Source organism: Colletotrichum jinshuiense, chromosome 3 (genome assembly GCF_051148585.1).
Source record: "Colletotrichum jinshuiense chromosome 3, complete sequence".
NCBI classification, from domain to species: Eukaryota; Fungi; Ascomycota; class Sordariomycetes; order Glomerellales; family Glomerellaceae; genus Colletotrichum; species Colletotrichum jinshuiense.
This window is the reverse complement of record NC_139310.1, coordinates 5,429,327-5,450,487: the sequence shown is the minus strand read 5'-3', so window position 1 is coordinate 5,450,487 and position 21,161 is coordinate 5,429,327. Positions and strand designations below refer to the sequence as shown.

At 49.0% G+C, this 21,161-nt stretch overlaps 7 protein-coding genes across 7 annotated transcripts; 3 read left to right on the top strand and 4 right to left on the bottom strand.

Moving 5' to 3' along the window:
* Positions 1–3,623: 3,623 nt before the first annotated feature.
* EsH8_III_001431 (uncharacterized protein) lies at positions 3,624–4,460 on the bottom strand (the record flags this gene model as incomplete). Its single annotated transcript, XM_083263156.1, has 2 exons — positions 3,624–3,773; positions 3,822–4,460. 2 exons carry the CDS (start codon positions 4,458–4,460, stop codon positions 3,624–3,626), a joined length of 789 nt encoding a protein of 262 aa, XP_083123643.1.
* A 1,331-nt stretch (positions 4,461–5,791) lies between these two features.
* EsH8_III_001430 (uncharacterized protein) lies at positions 5,792–6,334 on the bottom strand (the record flags this gene model as incomplete). Its single annotated transcript, XM_083263155.1, has 2 exons — positions 5,792–6,166; positions 6,269–6,334. The coding sequence occupies 2 exons, from the start codon at positions 6,332–6,334 to the stop codon at positions 5,792–5,794; spliced, it is 441 nt and encodes a 146-aa protein (XP_083123642.1).
* Positions 6,335–10,679: 4,345 nt separating this feature from the next.
* On the top strand, positions 10,680–12,627 carry EsH8_III_001429 (uncharacterized protein; the record flags this gene model as incomplete). Its single annotated transcript, XM_083263154.1, has 4 exons — positions 10,680–10,765; positions 10,819–11,375; positions 11,430–12,222; positions 12,279–12,627. 4 exons carry the CDS (start codon positions 10,680–10,682, stop codon positions 12,625–12,627), a joined length of 1,785 nt encoding a protein of 594 aa, XP_083123641.1.
* A 617-nt stretch (positions 12,628–13,244) lies between these two features.
* On the bottom strand, positions 13,245–14,086 carry EsH8_III_001428 (uncharacterized protein; the record flags this gene model as incomplete). The annotated part of the gene is made up of 2 exons (XM_083263153.1): positions 13,245–13,648; positions 13,708–14,086. The coding sequence occupies 2 exons, from the start codon at positions 14,084–14,086 to the stop codon at positions 13,245–13,247; spliced, it is 783 nt and encodes a 260-aa protein (XP_083123640.1).
* A 675-nt stretch (positions 14,087–14,761) lies between these two features.
* EsH8_III_001427 (hydantoinase/dihydropyrimidinase family protein) lies at positions 14,762–16,433 on the bottom strand (the record flags this gene model as incomplete). Its single annotated transcript, XM_083263152.1, has 3 exons — positions 14,762–16,111; positions 16,167–16,334; positions 16,398–16,433. 3 exons carry the CDS (start codon positions 16,431–16,433, stop codon positions 14,762–14,764), a joined length of 1,554 nt encoding a protein of 517 aa, XP_083123639.1.
* Positions 16,434–16,947: 514 nt separating this feature from the next.
* Positions 16,948–18,759, top strand: EsH8_III_001426 (uncharacterized protein; the record flags this gene model as incomplete). The annotated part of the gene is made up of 1 exon (XM_083263151.1): positions 16,948–18,759. One exon carries the CDS (start codon positions 16,948–16,950, stop codon positions 18,757–18,759), a length of 1,812 nt encoding a protein of 603 aa, XP_083123638.1.
* Positions 18,760–19,360: 601 nt separating this feature from the next.
* On the top strand, positions 19,361–21,065 carry EsH8_III_001425 (fungal specific transcription factor domain-containing protein; the record flags this gene model as incomplete). The annotated part of the gene is made up of 4 exons (XM_083263150.1): positions 19,361–19,665; positions 19,728–20,360; positions 20,411–20,757; positions 20,812–21,065. The coding sequence occupies 4 exons, from the start codon at positions 19,361–19,363 to the stop codon at positions 21,063–21,065; spliced, it is 1,539 nt and encodes a 512-aa protein (XP_083123637.1).
* Positions 21,066–21,161: the final 96 nt, after the last annotated feature.

Below are 21,161 nucleotides of genomic sequence, written 5' to 3'. Positions count from 1 at the left end.
AGAGATACAAGGTGTAGTGTCCCAAGAAGCCAAGCTACCGTTTTCTACAAGAATTCATCCAAGTCTAAAGTCCTTTTGCCAGGGTTGATTAGCAAGCTTAAAATAACAGCGTTTAGTTTGGGAGAGTGCATGAATACATCGAAGGAAGGAAAAGGCAGCGAAGAAAAATACCGCAAGCTTCCTTCACCCAAGCCGCCCAAGAAAACTACACCCTGCAATCTACAACATCATCCGGACCACTTGGTGTACCACAGCACAGCAAAACCCTGCTCAGTCCCACCTAAAGTTTCTCGTTCAATCGGTAAGAGGCCATCTATGCCGATTTTGCCCTTTACGTGTTCTAGAGCAACGTTGCCACGGGTGATGCTGCTTTCATTGAAAATCCTTGAGTGGGAGGTGTTTTCGCGCAGGCAAGTCTCCACCTGAGGGATCCGCAGGCACCGGTGAACCATAAGATATATCACACAAAGCGGAGGCTCCCTGATCGCTTGTTTCTTGAAGAAACGGAAGAGCTTCAAAGATCATTCGGAGAAGCGTGGGAACGATCCCCGGTATCAGCACTGTGACCGGAATGGTAGAGCGGCCAGAGAAGAATCCTGCTGGGGCTCGCTCGACCTCGCAGCCGGAGCTGTTCATCCAAATCGGTAGCTTCATCCTCGTTGGTAGCAACAAAGGGGGAGACAGAGCCATCAGACTTTCTAGGAAACAAATTCTGGTCGTACAGATGCTCTTCAAATGTCTCTGCAACTGGGTAGATCAAAGCTCTAACCGCCCGAGAAAGACAGTAGGATGAGGTCTTGATGTCCTGATCGCGATCGCCGTCGCTAGATAGCCCCCGAATATAGCTGTGAGAAGCCGAGTTCTTCAGCCAAGTGAGAACAGAACTGCTGTTTAAGATGGTATTGCGCTGTTGGAGAGCAGGTGCGTTCTCGATCGGGCCGAGCAGAAAGGAGATCGAATCTTCTGCATCCGTATTATTCTCATCTAGGGGCCCGTCGATAGGCGCTTTAATCTGAACCAAACCCGATCCTCCCATTTTTACTCGGCCAGGAGCGGAAAAAGAAATCGGCTTCGACTCTGGGAACAAGGCCGGCTCGGGGTACTGATACAGCGACTGGTAGCGAATTGTGCTTTGCCCGAAAATGGACCGATTGAACAAGGGTCCTTCTTGTGTAGCATTGACGGTAAACTCTTGCGTGGGATTATCGTCTTGGAATCTGCCTCCTTCGACATTGTTATGTTCAAGGTATTCTCTATTACCTGGGTGCAATAATGTGCTTTGACCTTGGCAGTAATCAGAATTGGGCGAAAGGACCGGCGCGGGGCTTTTGATGACACCTAAAGGCTCGGGCTTCGCAGAAGCGTGTAAAAAGCCCTTGTTCCGATTCGGTCGCAGGGAATTTGGGATCGCTGTCACATCCAAGGAAATTTCTGCTTCCTGCTCCTTTCCAAAGGTGTGCAAGGGTATTGGTTTTGCAGAACAGTGCGAGAAGACACTGCCACGAAGGTCATGGAAGCGTAGTTCCCAAGAACGGTGGAATCCAAGAGAGCCAAGGTGGTTATCAATCTCTTGAGCCATTTCGTCGATCCGATCACGGCTGTTTTCTTTGTGAGGTTGATCGGTCGAGGTGTACGAGGCGTTGTAATCGATGGTATTGACATCTTGTTCCTGAAATGTCCAAAGCTCAAGGGCTCTGGGGCGGCGTTCCACATCTTGGACAACGGAATCGGTCATGCCGTTATCGCTCTCGTCGTAAAACAGCGCATCCTCCGTCAGATATGAGCCAACGTTGGAATCAGGAACACGGATTGTGCTTCTAAATCGTGGAGGTAGAGCCGCCAGGTTCTTGTTTGAGGTTGAGCTCTGTTGGTCTTCAAAAGATTGAACGTGCAAAGAAGAAAAGCCACCGAAGGATCCAGCGAAGCTTTCAGTCCCCATTGCTATTGAACCCACCAGTGAGTAATGTTTCTATAAACGAGAGTATTTAGATGTACCTGGGAGCTTGGAGTATTTCCGCGGAATTTCAATGCTTGAAATCGATGATTTGTCGGTCTCGGAGAGATCAGACGACCTCTAGTCGTTAACTTGATCTTGCTGAGCGGCGGTGATATCATCTGGGTGACTGGGAGTTGCATTGATGGGAATTGAGCTCTTGCGGATAGAGACACTGGATTCGATCGTCGACCGCTCTACAGCAGTGTTGGTACCCAGAAATCTGGCATGCTGAAGGAAGTCCGTCATCGAAAACCCCGAATAAACCCACGGTCGACGTAAAGGGCCAATGGTGATATTGTGCCCGGCAAATGCGTCGTAACTTGGCAGATTGATGGAGATACTGCTTTCATTGCCATCAAACGTGCGATTATGTGCGTAGAGTTCGCGAGAGTTATTGAGCTGCGAGGGTTGGCAGACTTCTGTCGCGGGCTGTAGTTTGAACAACAAAGCCAAACATTGTTGAAGGACAACTCCCCGCTCCATATTTGAGAAGCTGTCTTCTGGAAATAGATAGAGGATGCTCAGCAGAAATGACTTGCTCATGTATTCTTTCGTTTTTCTTCTTATTCACAAAAAGAAGACTTATGATTAGCTCGAAGTTGGCATTGGCGTTGATACCAAAGCATCTATGCAGTGTCAATGTGTTCGTAAACAAAACCTGTGTGTTCATAGGGAGATCTGCACCTCTCGAAAGACAAAGACAGGAGTCTCTGTAAAGGGACTGTCTGCAGACGGTATCAGAAAATATAGCTAGCTTTATCAACGAAGATGGAGTTTCTTCACAACTTGATTGTAGTAGAGTAGAGAAGTCTCGGGGTTCAGTTGGCGAGACGTTTAAAGAATGCCGCTTTTTGTTTAGGAAACAAGAAATCCGGGTGTATTAGAGAAGTAAGCAGCAAAAGAAATTGTGAGGGTTAGCTTGCCAGGGAAGCAAATTGTGGGCTAAGCAATTGGGAGCCTCAGGTATGAGGGGGCTTTTGATGACTGCCTATATAACACCACTTGTCTCCAAGTGACGGAATCGGAAGAAATGTCTTTTTATAACTGAGGTGAAGCAGAGGTAAAGTAGGTCCGTAGCTCTGATAGACACCTTTGATACCTTCACCAGGTTGCTTACCAAAGTCATTGATGTTAACTAAAAACATGTTTCTATTAGCAAGGCATGATGATGTCACAATAGAACCAAAAATAGCAGGAGACTATAAAAGAAATACGCAGCATAGCAACGCAGCGATTAAGAAAAACCACACATCTGAGGCAACCCAAAACAAACGCCACAAGAAGGATAATATCAACCTCGCGCAAGAATCCAATTTTTGGAGAACGTCAAAACCACCCCCAGTATACGATCGTTGTTGAGTAAGAAAATAATCTTGGTCCACACAAATCTGTTCGACAAGATGTTGGACTCCATGATCTTGGCAGAAAAAACATCAGACACCACGCTGAAGATCAGAGACCAATCCAGACTAAACCTGTCAACATTATGCAGGACTGTTGTCTGTGTTATGGTTAGTGGCTTGTGTCAACAGAAAGATAGAAGATGGATACTTGCCAGACAACATAATACAGCCAACCTGCCTCTCTATCCACGGTTGGACTGTGACTTTGTGAAGATAACAATTCTTCAAAAAAGTTCAGTGAATCCATCCAGCAGAGAAGCGGCCAAACTAGCGCACTCGCTGTCCTCGACTTTGCCTTCACCGGACTGGTAGAGCTCAGCCATTACATCTTGTACTTCCGCTTCGTAATGAGCATATCCGCTTGCCTCCAAATTCTGTGGAGATTGAGAAGATTGCAAAGATCTGATGAAAGCCAAGCTAACTTTGCGGCGGAGGCGTTGATTCAGAGACGGGGAGTCGAGCGAGACCACAGGGCTATTGGGAATATCTCCGTATGTGTCACCAGCTGCGATTAAAGAATTCTGGTTGTCGGTATAGGCAGAAGTATAACGGCGGCAATCTAAATTCGTAACTGTCTGGAAATTTCTGCCATCCGTGGAGTACTTCGATGACCGGAAACCAGCGTCTTGCCCCTGCTCTTCCAAGTCTGCATGGATCTGCTGAATGATATCCTTCTCAAGATATTCGTCGAATGTAAGTACAGCCTTGTGAATGGCTCCGTCCAGAAGAATGTCGGAGCTCTCAAGAATGGCACATTCGAGTCCCAGTTCCTCATTGTTGTCCGTTTCAGCTTCTTGGAAAGATGCGAGGATAGAGCTTAGCTCACTGACCTCCGAAGTGTCATATGTAGGCTTTGCTTCAGCATCTGCTAAGCAGGATCGTAATCTCATCGTTGAAAGACTGAAATCTATGTCAAGAAACTCATCGTCTGCCTCGCGGAACTTCTCGAGCAGCGATTCAGCTGACGGGGGCTCAGAGTCGATTGGCTCAACAGTACTGGTAATCTTATAGTCGTCGGGATTGCGAGTGGTGCGTGCTTGCGAGAAATCTCCATCAGTCATATACTGGAAAAAGTAAAAATATGACAGCTAGTCAGAGTTTTCCTCTTCTTCCGTGATGATGGAAGACACCGTATTGTGTCTTTCCCCGGGTGAAGCTAAATTGTCCGTGGTACGAATTTTGGAGGCTTGGAGTGCGTCGAACACTGCACGACCGATACCTGTATGCTTTCCACTGCCTAGAGAAAAGATATGGGAGATAATTAAACCAGCAGGACTGAATTTTATCTGGGAAAAGACTGGTTCCCGCGGTTCTTCGTCGCATAGAAGAGTTCTTTTGGCGGGTACATGAGCTGAGCCAGAGCCTTTGTCAAAAGGCCATTTTCTCTCGATGGCAAGTATGCCCAAAAGAGAACAAACTACATGATCTGGAACAGAAGACAAACTCAGTCAATAATCTTTCTAAAGGGGATAAAAGAAAACATCATTGGCTACAATTATCCGGGACATACCTTGCTGGCTCATGTCACGGGCCATTGCGGACTGTGTTGTCGAGTTGCAGGTGGCTGCGCGGGCTTCCATAGCAGAGATTGATGAAATAAGCGGAAGCTGGGATCACGATATGCTCGGGTAGTGTGGGTTTATGGATGAGGATGGAGATGCTGCTCTTGGGATGCTCCAACGCGATGTGGCACGGCGTGGGGTGAAAGATCGGAATGGGAGAGACAATGGGGAAATGAAAGCCCACAGAAAAGATCTTGATGTGGTTTCTCTGTTTTATCTTCTTCCATAACGAGTGCTGGTAGGGTTCAAAATCAACGTCAGAGGGTGGTTGAAAGAAAGATTGTTGAGTGAAAACTGTGAAAGATCTAGAGAAAGGGATCGAGGGGATTCATCTGTAACGCGTCGGTGCTAACCATATCTGATTGCCTTAGGCATTACGTGTAATGAAGATAATCAAAAATAAGCAACAATAATTCTGAGTTCCATGAAGGTTGAGGTGAAAGATCGGTGACTGTCCAAATAACACGACAGTACTCACCCCCCTCCCCACCCCAAAGGTCAATCAGCTATGACTAAGGCATCCTACACAACGTGGCATGTAGATTAGGCTATGGAATTGATCAAAGAAACCTGGATTCTCGTTCATCCGCCTTTCTGAGCAGACAATGCTTCCAAGAAAGAGAAGCTTTGTGGACAAGAGAACATGCGCAACTTCCTCCAAGTGCTCGGCTCTAGTACTAATCCAAATGGCCATGGTCTCGTTGGGGTTACCCATGTATGCGTCCTGTAAGACATATTTGCACTTTTACATGCTGTCATCAAGCTCTCGAAGTCATGCATAGAGATTTAAGTTTTTAGTTTAATATAATATTTGGTAGGTCTAGGACTTGTTAGACTTGTAGGAAATTATTGGCATTGATCGAAACCAAGAAAAAGCGTCGCAGGCGGTGGCGAAAGGTGGCGAAAGTCCATCCCTCGAGCTCTGCATCTTTGCAAGTATCACGCTTCATCACAATCTTCCTGTAGGTGCCATCCTTGTAATTGCCAAAAAGTAGGCCATGGGCGGACTTGGTGGCAGTTAGGATATTCTGCCCTTCTGGGTTTGGAAGGTCTTGATAAATTTGCTGGACGACACTGTCGGTGGCGTAGTTACTGTAGGTCATGACGCTGCAATGCTTCTTCTGTCCACGAACGGCTCGATCGATGGTGCTGCAATCAATTCCCCATTCGTGGTCATCCTCCTGGGCGTCGTTGAATTGGGCGAGCTGGTTTTCGCGCTCCAGCAACCTATCAAGCCTTGTCCCAGCTTGTTTGAATGAAGGGAATGTCACCAAAACATCGCCATCCACAGCCTGAAATCCCCGAACTGAGCTTTCCTGTATGACCTGGGAGACTGAAACCTGTCTGATGCGTCGCTTTCCGGGTCGGTTCATGCGACGCTCGTGGTTCTGGTAGAGGTCGGCAATACAGGTAGTCTTCCGCTCATTCTTGAGTAAATGGCTGTTGTTGTGACCACCCAGAGAGGCTAAGGTACAGAGGCCATACGAACTGCAGATATGGTCATGCATTACAACTGGGCTGGTGTGAACAGGGCGATAACCATTGTCCTCGGATCCTAGAATAAGAGCTAGGGGCCGTTGGCAACTCACGACGCGTGATAACTAGTCAGCATCTGAGCTCTGGGTCGGAATAACTGGCATCTTAAAAGAAATGGTGTCTTTCAAGGAGACATCTCGAAGAAAATCAGTGTGTGCATTCATCGGACTTTCGGGCCGAAGGGTCGCAGTGCTCCCACAAGAACGTTTCTCGTCTTCGCTCTTGGCCATCTTAATTGACGAGTCGCTGGATTTGGCTTTGGTAAACCTCGGATTGGAGTCGAGTCGGCAATGTGTGTTTTTGAGACTTGTTGGAGTTGGGATACTACAGCACAAGGCCGTTGGACATGGCTTTTGAGTCATCCGATTGAGCGCAAGAGCAACTTCCTGGAGATGAATGCTGAGTATCCCATCAGATGTGGCATGTTGGGGAGCGTCGGCCAGAAATGCAAAGAGACTTCGCAAGAAACCCATGCTGGGAGTCGGACAAGATGTAAGCCTTTTCGGCAGAGTGAATAATCAAGTCGGACAGAAGGTAAGAAGATGCAGATATGCTGAATCAGGTGAATGCAATCGATGATCTGTATTCTCAATGTCCGATATTAAAGAAGACGTGTTCATCGACGAAGAAAGACAGTGGGAAATTCTCCGAGGCTCGGGAAATACATGCAAGATTCTAGAACGCGCCTTGTGTCTGGCTGAAGTCTTGCTGTTGCGCGCTAGCAAGATAGAAACTAGAATTGGCCGTGATGAGAGATGGAGAGTATCGCTCAATGGTTTAATAAAAATATCAAATAGATGAGCCTAGTACTTTATTGGCCGAGAGGTTTTGTCTATACGCGTTCTTAGTGAGTTTATGGTGAATGGTGGAAGAGGTGAGACGACGACCTAATGACTTTGAGTAGGTACCTTAGCAACAGAAAAAAGAAGTGGGTTTATTGCTAAAGAGCAGCTGCCTAAGGATTTAACTGAAGGAACTTAAGGCGTTGAATTCATCTTACTTTGCTAGGTGTGCAGCCTTGGCTTGGCATATTGTTGGATCATTTCACTTCTCACAAAAGATTCACAAAAGATTAGAAACCTCAAGTGTTTTTGCCCGACCCTGGTTTCTTCCCTGATCAGGAATTGTAGTAGCTAATGGCATGAGATCTTATTACAGTAAGAGGATTATTGAAGGACGTGTCAGGCGTGCGTACCTATTATTTCAAGGTGACCTAATCTAGTCTGTATAAAGGATGAATGTTTCCGGGCTGACACGCGTGAAAGCTATACACAGTATTATGCAAAGCATAAGATTGTAAAGCAATCATGTATAAACCACTTTAATTTGCCAATCCAGAGTTGTTCGATCTAAACCGACTACAACGACTTACGTTGTGGATATTTTTAATATAAGACGATGATTCCTAAGGAGTATTGGCGATGATCATGCAGTCAATGAGAGACAATCCTGAGATGTTTATGTAGTAAACCGGGAACTTGAGTGGAAGGGGAGAAATGAACTGTCCAATAAGGGGGCTGCTTTGACTTTTAAAAACATTTATCTTTCTTTCAAAAATCATTTGTAGCGCGTAGCGCGTATTTAGGTTGTATTGTGTTCAAATTTTCGCAATATGGATGGTATGTCCTTCTAGATGACGTGGCGCACTAAGACGCGAAGTGGTTGTTGGCTGTTAAGTCCCTCAGTTGTCTGCACAGTCCAAGAAGTGTGCTGCCGATGACTGGATTCCGCAAGTTAGAAAAACTTCAAGTCAGAATCACGATCTTATTGAGGATGAAATTAATAAGTCTGCATCGAGCATTTCCACCTCCTTGGTAGCGTAGCCAAGTGTGCAACATGGATTTTATGTTTGCACCATCAGTGCGGATTTTCAGGCGAACAATACTCATCTTAGGGTTGGCTCGGAGTCGGCCAGTCTTATAATGGTGACCGTTCAGAATAGACAGTGAGACGAATGATGTTATTCCGATGGGATCCTAGCATCAGCACTACGGCCGGGATGGGATGAGTTCTCCAAGCTACCAGAAACCTTGGCACTAGACTGTTCGTGCGACTTGCTCAGATGAGTGTGTTGACGGTAGTCAGGACCAACAAAAATATCCCTCCATGGGTGCATCTCGATGCATGGTGATCCTTAGCATTTTTAGGTTACAGTTGTTTTCCCTGGTTGCTTACTGGTGCTCAGCAACCTAGTGCTAAACATTAGGTAAGGTTGGAACACTGAGCACACTGTTTCTTTGTTCGCGGATCTACAAGTCTGGCAATCTTTGCTGGGAGTCGTCAGCGTCGCAAGGTCAGAAATAGAAAGGGCAGAAATCCTATCCGCGAAGTAGCGTCACACAAAGCCTGCAGCCAAGAATAACATTCGTGCCATCTGTTCTCTGTCTCGCACGTTTCAACGCACGATTCGGCGTCATCCGAGCCTTTGGAACTCGTTGTTGCAGGGGCAGTGCAGATGCGATGCACCGCGCAAGCTCACTCAGTCTCTGTGACAACCGCCGCACATACGCGTCTTAGTTTGGATAGCTTTGCTGCGAACCCGATTTTCCAGTACCTGCCCTCCCACGACCCGAGGCCTGGTTGAGCGCTACGCTTCGACAATGACAGTGCAGGCCGAGGTAGCGCAGGTGGGCACCCCAACTTTCTAGCTAGTGACCTTCTCTCCCCCACAGCAAAGGTTAACAATAATCAATTCAGGGATTGGTTACTTCGACACCCGAATGATCACGCTATTACACTCAAATTTTATCAACTATTTTCATGCTGCGTGCTAGCCTGGGGAGTGTTGTATACGATTTAAAACGCAAATGATCGGATCAGAAAGATGGGCCCTCCTTTGGAAAGTCCGACAATGTGGTTACGAATATTTCAATTGCGCAATCCGATGTTTAGCTCGTATCCCCACCGTATTGGTATTGCTTAGCTTCAGGTCCAAACTCGGACGTGGGACACTCAAGCCACCGTGCAGTCAAAACTACTGCACCCCTGAGACTCACTTCCAGAACAGGAAATCCTCCATTCGGTTCTGGGTGCCGAAGAAACGCCTCTTGCTTGTGGTGATCCCCACGATATGCTGGCAGTTTTATCACTTCTTCGGAAGGATTCGATGCCACGGTAGACTAACCTGACCCCCCGGAACTCCGTTTAACGTTTCAGAGGTCCAGTCATTGTTTTGATCATAGACTTGAACGATGGTCGGTGTTCATTCCTGATGGGTTTTCTTTGCTGCGCCACTGACAGCTGCATCTGCAGTCGGCCTTCACTTGATCCGAGGATTCGAGCCACAGTCTGAGCCTTATGCTTGTTTATGGTCAGATGCAGGATTGGTTTCCATATGAATAGTTACTGGCCCGTGTGAGAAGCTTACTTACATGCGGGCGCCTGTATGCAGTGCATATACACATTTGATCTTAGCACATTCGTATCCCCGACGCTTACGCCACACCCGCTCCAGATCCAAACAAAGGATCACCTGAAGCACCTGGTACAACCTACTAATCATCTAGAACTAGGAGTCCGTTCGGATGAAGCTTTTGCCTAGAATGGCACTCTGGGAACTAGAATACCAAACTTTGCAACCCTCTTTTTGACCAGCCTTTTTTCTTCTGTTAGAATAAAGCCCTCCCTGAGCAGGTACCGAGAACTCTTCATAGTTTAGTGACCCAAATTTTGGAACACGACAAAAAGTCCGTATCACTAAAGTAAACGGAATGCAGAAGTTACCAGACTCTTGGTCTCAACTATCCCAGGCACAGGATGTATCATAGCGCTGTGTCCTTGCTAGGACAACAGGGGTCAAGCTTGTAGATAGGACCATACTTAGACCAACCCGCGTTGAACTAGCGTGGTGACTTTCCGTCGTTGAGCAGAAACGCCGATGCCAATCGGGTTAAGTCTCTCAGCCCCCAACATGGCAACTCGGATAGTCTTCCCGAGTCCGACGCGAAAGGATGGATTAGTGTGAACTGGGGATTCGACGGTACCGGGATGTTGCCTTCCAGGCACTGAAGAGGTCCGATCAGGTCGAGTTTTGATAAACTCGAGCCTCTTTCAACGAGTATATAGCTCAAACATGCTCACCCGGTTTCTTGGCTTTTAGGAATCATCAGCAGTCGCTCGTTTAGACAACTGACTACAATCATTACCCACATTCGTTTCTAACCAAAGAGGTTAGCTGCCAAGATGGTTGCCATTAAGGGCGGTATGAAAGGCGTCTTTGGCTGGCTGTTCTCCATCCAAGCGTCTTTGAGCCAAGACAAGACCAACGGGTAAGCTAGCTCTTCTGTCCCGTCGGTGTATCAAGGTGCTAATGTCCCTGCAGAAAGTCGCCTCTTGGCACTCTCCAAGCCGCCAAGCTGCCTCAGTTCATGAGGAACAACCCGCTGCCAAACGGCTTTCCCTGGGGCCAGCTGAGCGCTGACCGTACCAACTACTACAAGGAGTGGCCCAACACTGGAGTTGTTCGCAAATATGACTTTACTGTCAGCCGTGGCACTATTGCGCCTGATGGATATGAGCGAAAGGTGCTTCTGGTGAACGGGGCATTCCCTGGCCCAACCATCGAGGCCAACTGGGGAGACTGGATCGAGGTTAAGGTGACCAACAATATCACCGACGGCCCTGAAGGTACAGCTCTTCACTGGCATGGTTTCAGACAGGAGAACACGCAGTGGGAAGATGGTGTCCCTGCCATCTCCCAGTGCCCTATCGCCCCGCTCAAGACCTACACCTACAGATTCCAGGCTACCCTATATGGAACTTCTTGGTATCACTCTCATTATTCGTCTCAGTACGCTGGTGGCCTTTTTGGACCCATTGTCGTCTACGGACCCCTCAAGTCCCAGGCGGATGTTGATCTGGGACCTATCATGCTTTCGGGTAAAGACCTCTCTAGAAGCCCCAACTTCGCATTCTTTGTCTGACTGTTTCCAGATTGGTATCACAAGCAGTACTTTGACCTGATCGAAGAAATTCTTCAGGTCAATGGCAATGGCTTGGTATTCTCCGATAACAACCTCATCAACGGAAAGGGCAACTTTAACTGCTCGACAGTTGCTGCTGGAGATGCGACGAAGTGCACTAACAACGCCGGTATCTCCAAATTTACCTTCCAGAAGGGCAAGACTCATCGCCTGCGTCTTATCAACTCTGGTGCCGAAGGTGTTCAGCGCTTCTCCATTGATGGACACACCATGACAGTCATTGCAAATGACTTTGTAGAGGTGGAGCCCTATGACACCAAGGTCGTCACCCTGGGCATTGGCCAGAGAGCCGACGTCATCGTCAAGGCCAATGTCGGTGACGGCACGGGAGCTTTCTGGATGCGAAGCAACATTACCAGCTGCAGTCTGACCACCCAGCCTCTCGGTCTTGCCGCTATCTACTACGACAAGGCCGATCAGACCAAGGCTCCTACCAGCACTGCTTGGGATGTCCCCGACCCTGGTAACTGCGCCAACGACGACCTCGCCATTACGAAGCCTCTCATGAAGCTCAAGCCTGCAGATGTCCCTGTCTCCAGGACCATGGAGATCGGTGTCTTCCGCAACGCTTCTGGTATCATTCAGTGGACGCTTGATGGCGAGGACTTCCGTGGAAACTTCAATAACCCGACTCTTCTTGAGGCGAACAAGGGAAACCTTACCTTCGACGCCGACTGGAACGTGAAAAACTTTGGCAACAACGCCAGCGTTCGCGTGGTCGTGAGCAATAACAGCCCTGCAGCGTACGTCGAGCCCTTTCATCACTGTGAATATTCGAATCTTAGCTAACACTCTACAGCCACCCCATGCATCTTCACGGCTTCAACATGTACATCCTTCATGAAGGTCCTGGTCTTACCTGGGATGGAACCATCACCAACCCCGAGAACCCGCAGCGTCGTGACGTGCAGCAGGTCCGTGCTGGGGGACACATGGTCTTCCAGTTTGACGCAAGCGAGAACCCCGGAACTTGGCCCTTCCACTGCCACATTGCTTGGCACGCCTCGGCCGGTCTGTTTTCCCAGTTCTTGGTGCAGCCCGACAAGGTTAAGCAGTTGAGAATTCCCGACAAGGTCGCCAAAACTTGCAGGGAGTGGCAGGAGTTCACCCAGCGCAACGTCCCTGAGGTGATTGACAGCGGTCAGTAGAGACGGGACGACCAGATTCTCACCCATTGTGTTTGACTAAGATATTCTTTTCTTTTGTGTGGTATTATTTTTTGGGATTCTAGGGGTTATGAATTTTTCATTCTGGTGATGGACTATATATTCAGATAGAAGAAGCTAAATGTAGCATAATTAATTACATATAGCAGCTCGCTGGCATCCGTGAAACTGGTTGAAAATAATGTCACTAATAGCCTTGCCTGTTTCTCCTTTGCTTCTCAACCAAAGCTGGAGCTCGTGTGTCAGCAACTAGTCTCTTCCCAGTCTCAATGACATTGACTGCTCTGACGTTAACCATTCGCCTTGCCCTTAATATACCAACATTACTATCCAAGTGATGTCCTGGAAGTGGAATAACCACACTGTGGTGGGTGGGTAACTCTCAAATATGGGACAACTTGGCCATCACGAGAGCACTCTAAAAAAAGCAAAGGCATCCGCGCGGAGAAGAGAATTTTTTATTTTTAGGTGAATAATTACCCTATTATGGTACAGTGGGCAGATTACATTACATTACTCACGCTGCAATTCAGCGTCTTTAGTGCATACCCTATTTTATATAACCCTGTTGCTGTCAGTGTTGTTGATATGTCGTCTAACTACTTTAAGTTCCGCATTATTTCAGCTACGCCTTCCCTAAATAGCAACTTTGCGTAGATTTTGTGAAATTGCAGTAGGAGTTTTGGCATCAGGGCTTGGTTTCGGGTTGGATTGCATGCAATATCCTCATAGATGACCCTGACGATTTCGGGTCGGGCAGGACTTCGAGCGATGCTGAACCTATGCACCCCAGAAAATTGACTCTTGTCGCTCCCGCTCCCAAACAAAATGTCGATGTTACTCTCTGTTTCCGCTTGCGCTTTGGTGCTCTGATCGGGTTGATGAATCTCAACATGACCGACTTGGAACGTACCAAAGAGTATTGAGCGTGGCGGTGGGAGGGAATCATGGGAAAGATCTGATGTTTTCCAGATCTGATTTGGAGGATCATTTGTAACCAGGCCTACGCTGTTATCAGAAATTGGTCTGGAAGGGACTTTGGAGACATTCGATTATTCTTACTGTCATACGACACGAGGTTCAGTCGCGCGATCTGCAGCACCCATCTCTCGATTGACAACACTTTACCCGCAAAGAAGCCGCGGACAAATGCCGCTAACAAAACTTCATCTGTTACATTGCTGGCGGCTCCGGGGACACGCAAATCCATGAACTGCGTATTCCCCACTGATACGTGACCTCGAGGATTCACCAAATTCTTGATGGTATGGGATTGTCTTAATTTGTCCGAAATATCGCCTGAAGCGAAAATGAGACGTTTTTCGGCGGGTTGAATGTGGGTGTAGACGTCCCAGACGTGCTTAGCGAGCAAACAAGCTGGAACGGCTACTGCGACGGCCAATGCATGCTTGCCATAGCCTGGATTGAGCCCAATGACCATGTTGTTGTGAGACGAAGATTTTTCTTTCTTTAAAGGAAGTTGATGGACACTGATGGCAAACCTTGAGGACTTTTGGCTTGTTTTAACAACTTAATAGTCGTGTTGTCTTACGAAAATGTATCGTTTGAGATCACCCCCGACTTTACCCGTGCCCCGTCTTTCATCTCTCAGTACTAAGGCTCATTTGGCCTAACTCACACGTAAGTGACAGAATTTTTTGCCAGCTACTATTCCAGACAAATGAGTGTTGCTTACGGCTGGTCACATGCGTATCCGCTACTTTCCTATGGTCATCTTAATCCCTCGATGACTCAAAGCCTCACGTGCGCTTACAGGCACGTCAGGGGTCAGCACTGCAATCTTCACCAAGCCATGCCACATCAAACTACTTCCGCATTGACGGCCGCTCAACGTTCTGCGGTTTCAATAAAGATACCGGGACCATCATTTTTGCGACTTGGTGGTTCTTGACTCACATTATCCCAAGGGAAATTTGGCAATAATTTGGCCTAGAGCTTGCAAAATATAATATTCGAATTCTTGAGAGCTCCTGTACACTGCCTAGCAAATATTCTACTACAATGAAATACCCATGTTTCTTAGGGATGTTTCACTCAACTAAGTATCATGCCATGAAAGGGAGAAAAGAAGCACCATGCGTCTTTGAATATGCGATTAGGGATATGCCACATTTGTCCTCTTTACCACTGGTAATGGCTGGAATTCGTTCACCCAACGGTTCCTTGGCTTGCTGAGAGTACTCTTACCACGACGCAAGAATTGCCCGTATCCCATCTGGCCTACCATACCCCCGTTATCTCGATCCCAGACCACTTGCCCCCGCAGGATGGTGTATCGAGGCCAGTTATGGAATTCCATTCCTTCGAAAGGTGTGTAATCAATATCGTGATGAAGCATTGAGTTCTCAAGCACAAACGGCTTCATCGTTGTGGTGTCGTTCCCCGCATTGGCAGCGGCCTGCTCAGCCGTCGGGTACCATATAACAAAATCTGCGTCGTAACCTGCAGCGATGGCGCCTTTGGTTTCTCCCAATCCATACAGCTTCGCTGGGTTGGTCGCAGTGACTTCGACAAACTTCTGCGGAGTCACTTTACCCGACAGCACACCGCCCTCAAATAAAAGAGGCATCCGCGTTTCTACGCCCGGCAGCCCGTTGGGTACCTTATCGTACCGCATCAAACCGTTTTCGCCCAAACCCGCCTTCTTACCGCAGGGGTGATCGTACTTGCTGGGTGCGTGGTCCGAGCTGAAAGTTGTGAACGTCCCGTTGACAATGCCGGTCCACATAGCTTCCAAGTCCATGCGGTCTTCGCGCAGCGGTGGGCTACAGATGTGCTTCGCGCCCGAGAAAGTGTCCGTTGGGTGAGATGGGCGCAATGCATCGGCTGTGAGATAGAGGTAGTGGGGGCAGGTCTCTGCGTGGATGGGGAGGAGCCGTGTTTGAGCGCTTCTGACGTGTGTGGCGGCAGTTTTAGATGACATATGGACGATGAGAATAGGTATGTCAGACAGTTCGGCCAGGGCAATGATGCGATATGTCGCCTCGTCCTCGGCGATGTTGGGTCGGCTGATGGCATGATAATATGGCGCTGTGAGCTGCTGCTCCGCCAGACGAGCTGTGATCCAGGAGATCATGTCACTGTTCTCGGCGTGTATCATTGTCGTCATGCCAAGGTTTCGCGTCGCCATCATAACGTCAAGGATTTCTCCATCCTTGAGCTGTAAAGGCTCATACGTCATGTACAGCTTCACGGAGGTGATGCCCTCGCTGACGAAGTAGGGCAGTTCTTCGCGAAGGATTGTGGGGGTTGGGTTTGTGAGGATGATATGGAAACCATAATCGCAATAGGACTTCCCCCCCGATCGTGAGTGATAATCTTCAACAACAGGGTGGAGAGATTGGTGGGTGCGTTCCTGTGTCGCGAAGGCGATGATGCTAGTTGTGCCGCCGGCAATTGCTGATCTTGTACCAGTCTCGAAATTGTCTCCAGTTGGTGAGTTGTCCTAGTCAACGATGAGAAAACATTTCTATCTCTGCCAGAAGCGGGCTTAGTCTAACCTGGTCAAGATGGACATGAGAGTCGACGCCTCCTGGCATTACAAACCCATCCTGTGCATCAATGACTTTTTCGGCCGCGAACAAAGACCCTAAGTTTTGACCGACAGCCAGAATTTTGCCATCATGGACAACGATGCTTTGACGAGGATGGACATCTGATGCGGTCACCTAGCAGAACAAGTGTCAGAGACGTCGCTGTACGGACTCATTCAAGACGTTGAGTATACTCACAACCGTTGCGTTCTCGATGATCAGGTCAACTTTCATTTTGAAATGCGGCGCGGAAATTCAATTGCGAATGGCTGTATCTTTGTTAGCCTGCGCAACGAGGTTCTCTGATGATCGAAGCTGTATTCATTCAAGCCATGAACCGGTCTGTGCACTATGCCAATCAACAGTCTGTCGCGGCTCTTCAACATTTCGCTGGGTATTTCCTGGGGTTGAAGGCATCGGTCCATAGATAGTAAAGCTACCAAAGATAGGCCAGATTGAGATAAAGATAGGCACATTAGTCCATGATCTGGTTGGCGAATGGCCCTATCGCCCGGTTATCGCCCGTTGGTTGCGATAGTGCCTGCAGGAAATAGCCCGGACGATGCATGGCAATTTAATGGGCGTGTGAGGGGTAACCGTGTTAGTCAAGGGAAAATGCAAATAAACACCAACTCAGAAACATCTTGCCCGATCCAAAAACAATGATAAGATTGTACCCTACCAGGTTTATCGACGCGAATGAGGATTGACAGGAAGGTTCGACCACCACCACAACAGCATACGAACAATGGCATCACAAATTCTTCGCGTGGCAGCTGCCCAGATGGGCGCCACACACTATGACGACCCTCGACCCAAGACCTTGGATCGAATGTTATCACTTCTAGAAACTGCCGCCGCCAAGGGAGCGCAGCTCGTGCTTTTCCCTGAAACCGCGTTTACAACCTTCTTCCCTCGACATCTCATCAACGATCCGGTTGAGCTTGACTCTTTCTTTGAACACGGTGACATAACAACACAGCCACAGACAAAACCGCTGTTTGATAAAGCCAACCAGCTCGGAGTTGACATCTCAGTCGGCTTCGCTGAGAAAGCAGACAACGGCGAGACCTTCAACTCGTGCATTTACTATCACGCCAAGAGTGGTTCGATCCTGTCAAAGTACCGCAAGGTGCATCTCCCCGGAGACTTTGAGCCGTTTGCAGACCCGAACGCCACCAACCAGCTGGAAAAGCGATACTTCAAGCCTGGGAACCTAGGTTTCAACGCATTCCGGGTGCCTGACCTCTCAGCATCAACAGCTGAAGGAGGTGACCCCATTTTTGGCATGATGATCTGCAATGACAGGCGATGGGCAGAGAGCTGGCGCGTGCTGGGCCTGCAAGGAGTACAAGTCGTGCTATGCGGCTACAACACGGCGGGCTTCGCGCCTCATCTCTGGGGAACGAGTGCCAGCATGGATCCAGACGAAGCACGAAGCAAGGCGTTATTTCACCACAAGTTGGTGATGCAAGCTCACAGTTACACAAACGCATGCTTCAGCATCAGCGCAGCGAGGTGCGGTCTGGATGACGGAAAATACGACCTCATTGGCGGGAGCTGCATCACGGGACCGGAAGGCGAACTTATCGCTGAAGCGTCCACGACGGAGGACGAGGTGGTTTACGCCGAGATCAATCTTGAAGATTGCCGACCCGGCAAAGAACGCACCTTTGATTTTGCCAGACATCGCCGCGTGGAGCATTATGGCCGCATCACGGAGCAGACTGGTGTTGTGGAGCCCCCCAAACTTGCGGGCAAAGAGCATGCGGTAAATGGAGGCAGCGTGGCCCCCAAAGAAGAAAAGAAGGCCAAGAAAATTCGCATCCTTTTGGTCAACCCGAACAGCACACGAGCGATGACCGATGCTTGTGTCGCCATGGTCGAGAGCCAACTACCTCCGGATGTGGTTGTCACGGGATTCACCGCACCTAGACCATCTCCCTCGGCGATCGAAGGCAGCTTCGACAATGTCATGTCAGCCGCTGCGGCTGCGCGAGCTGTTCTCCCTCTGGCGTCGACACACGACGCTGTCCTGGTGGCCTGCTATTCCGACCACGCCCTCATCCGCATGCTTCGAGAGGAGTTGCCCCGCCAGCCCGTCATCGGCATTATGGAAGCTTCTCTATTTGCGGCCCGTACGCTGGGTGGTCGTTTCGGTCTGATCGCGGTCAGTGAGCGATCTCGGGTGTTGCACGAAGACAGCATCCATCACTACGGCTTTTCGACATCCTGCGCCGGCGTCATCTCCTGTAAGCTAGGAGTGTTGGATCTGCACGAAAAGAGCCAGGACGAAGTAATGGGCATCATGGCCGACGTTGGCAAGCGTCTGGTCGAGGAGAAGGGGGCTGACGTGCTACTGCTGGGCTGCGCAGGTATGACGCCGCTGAAGGGTGCCGTGGAAGCTGCTGTAGGCGAAGATGTGCAGGTTGTCGACGGCGTGCTAGCCGGAGTGCATCACTTGGTGGGCCTGGTGAGAATGGGGGGTGCGACAGCAAAGAGCGGCGTGTACAAAAGCTCTAGTGATGGCCGCAAAGCAAGGGGTCAGGATTGGATTTGAGTTCGCCGCGGGAAGTTGTAAGACTTGGCAAGAAATAAAATAAAATAGGCTAAAACCAAATACCGCCCGGGGTAGTTTGTTCAAGGATTGACCAATCGGCCAACGTACCGTTATCAGAGCAGATTGTTGCAGACCAAATGAATTCTGGGGACGCGGGGAATGAACCGTAACGACAACAACCTAACTCTCTTACCTCCTGCTCCTGCAAGAAAACAAAATGGAATCCGCTGGTTTCAAGCGGACTAGGAAGGCTAGCAACCGTAATAGCCATCCCTGCGACTTCTGCCGCTATAAACGCGCGGCTTGTTTGTTACACGGTCAGCCGCCCTGCGAGCTCTGCAGGCGACAGGGCAAAGAATGTACCTTCGTCGGAGGGCCTAACAAAAGAATCAGAGTTCTAGAGCGCTGTCAGAGTGACTCAAGCGATGGCGCCAAAGATTATCGGCATGCCCCGGCTTCATCTGACACCGATATGAGGTCCCCGTTAGCAGACACGGATTCGCCCGGAGGCGAAGCAAGCTTCAATAGAGACACAGAAGACTCAACCAGTCCCACATCATCACAGGCTGAAACTCCACCGGCTCTAGTCCGGAAAGAAGAAATGTCCTTCTCATCGTCATTAGACGCGAAAGTCGGCCACAATGCCCAAGTCATTGGTCTCAGTGGCGAATCGGATCCGTTTCTGCTTCGATTGTATCACTTTGACGAGAAGGACGAGTGTGCATTTCAGCAGCTGCAAGTTAGGAACATGGGCATGGATGACGGTGTGCCTGTTCAATTCATGCTGCAAAGAAACTCTTTGGCAAACAAGGCACAACCAGGAGGGTTGGGGGCGAGCGAATCCGACATCACATCTGAGATCGCAGGCATGTTTCCTGACAGCGTCGGTAAAAGACTGATCAGCCTGTAAGACAGGCCGTTCATTTTAGCTGCTCATTCGAGAGTCTTCTGCTAACATCAAGTTACAGGTTCTGGAGATACGTCCAGCCATACTTCCCAGTGGTATCTAGAGAGTACATTATCCGGGAACTCGACGGCGAACCATCAGCAGTACCAACATGCCTCTTGGCAGCAATTTACGGGCATGCTCTGCCTTTCTGTGTCTTCGATGATAAACTTTGCGTTGACGTTGACACACTCCCCTCGGCAGATCACCTGTTCAGACTCGCATGGATGGCAGCTCTCTCTCAGTTCCACACCCCCTCCCTTGCCACCGTGCAGACGATGCTTCTCATGATCCAGCGCCGCCCAACCAACAAGCACGTGGCAGACACACCATTCAAATGGGTGATGCTAGCAGACACAGTGGCGCTCGCGCAATGTCTGGGGCTCAACCTGGACCCGACAGACTGGCCAATACCTCAGTGGGAAAAGCGTCTTCGTCGAAGACTTGCATGGGCGGTCTATGTCCAAGACCGCTGGTTGAGCCTGAACTTCGGCCGCAGCTCTCATATCCAAGAATGCGACTGGGACGTCTCTCCGTTAAGTTCAAGCGACTTTGGAACCTTTTCTGGAGTTGAGGACGAGCCTGCGGTATCCACACACTTTTTACACCTTGCGTCCCTCACCGAGATCGTTTCTAAAATCCAACAAAACATGTTGTAAGCTTGTCCTTTCATTTAAACTCGAATACAAAAACTGACTTTTAAAGTTCGGTTAAAGCTACCAGAGCGCTATCCAAATCCCTGGAGGCAAGCTTTGAAGTCGCCCGGCCATTGCGAATAGAGCTTGCGGAGTGGCTGCAAGACCGCCCCGATGTCGCAGGCCAACCTTCTGCGACTTTGCCACGACATGGCCTCGATGGTAATGCTAGTTTGAAACTTGCCTATATAACCGCAAAAGTTGCCGTCTTCAAAGCTCTCCTGCGGCCGAAGAGCGACGAAGCTCCGGCTGAGGCCCGCACGGCACTGCGCACCGGCGCGATGGCTGTCGCCCGAGAAATGTACGACTTGTTGGCGAAGCTGGAGGTTCATCATGTTGAAGCCTTTTGGCATTCTTGTTAGTTTCTCCCTTCTCTCTGTCCAGCATATTTTGCTAAGCGAACTTGCATAGACTCCCGTGTCAACTTTGCGATCGCGAGTAACTTTATTGTTCTTCTGTTCGCCTTGTCGCCAAACCCGGCGGATGCGGACGAATCACTCTCGCTTTTGACCCAGTGGCGAGGTTTATTGCGCATCAAGTCTAGAAGTTGTGATCTTTTAAATTTGAGCTTGCTTCGGCTTGATGCCATGTTTGTTGCTGGGCTGGAAAAGCTCATTGCATTAACACCCGCTGCCGCCGCGGCAGCATTGAACCGAAACCTATGAGCTAATGTTGTACATTTATCCTTTAGTACCATTAAGTGTTTGATGGGACAGATTGTTAGGGCTTCCAAACCAGGAATTTTATGAATTGGGGTTTTA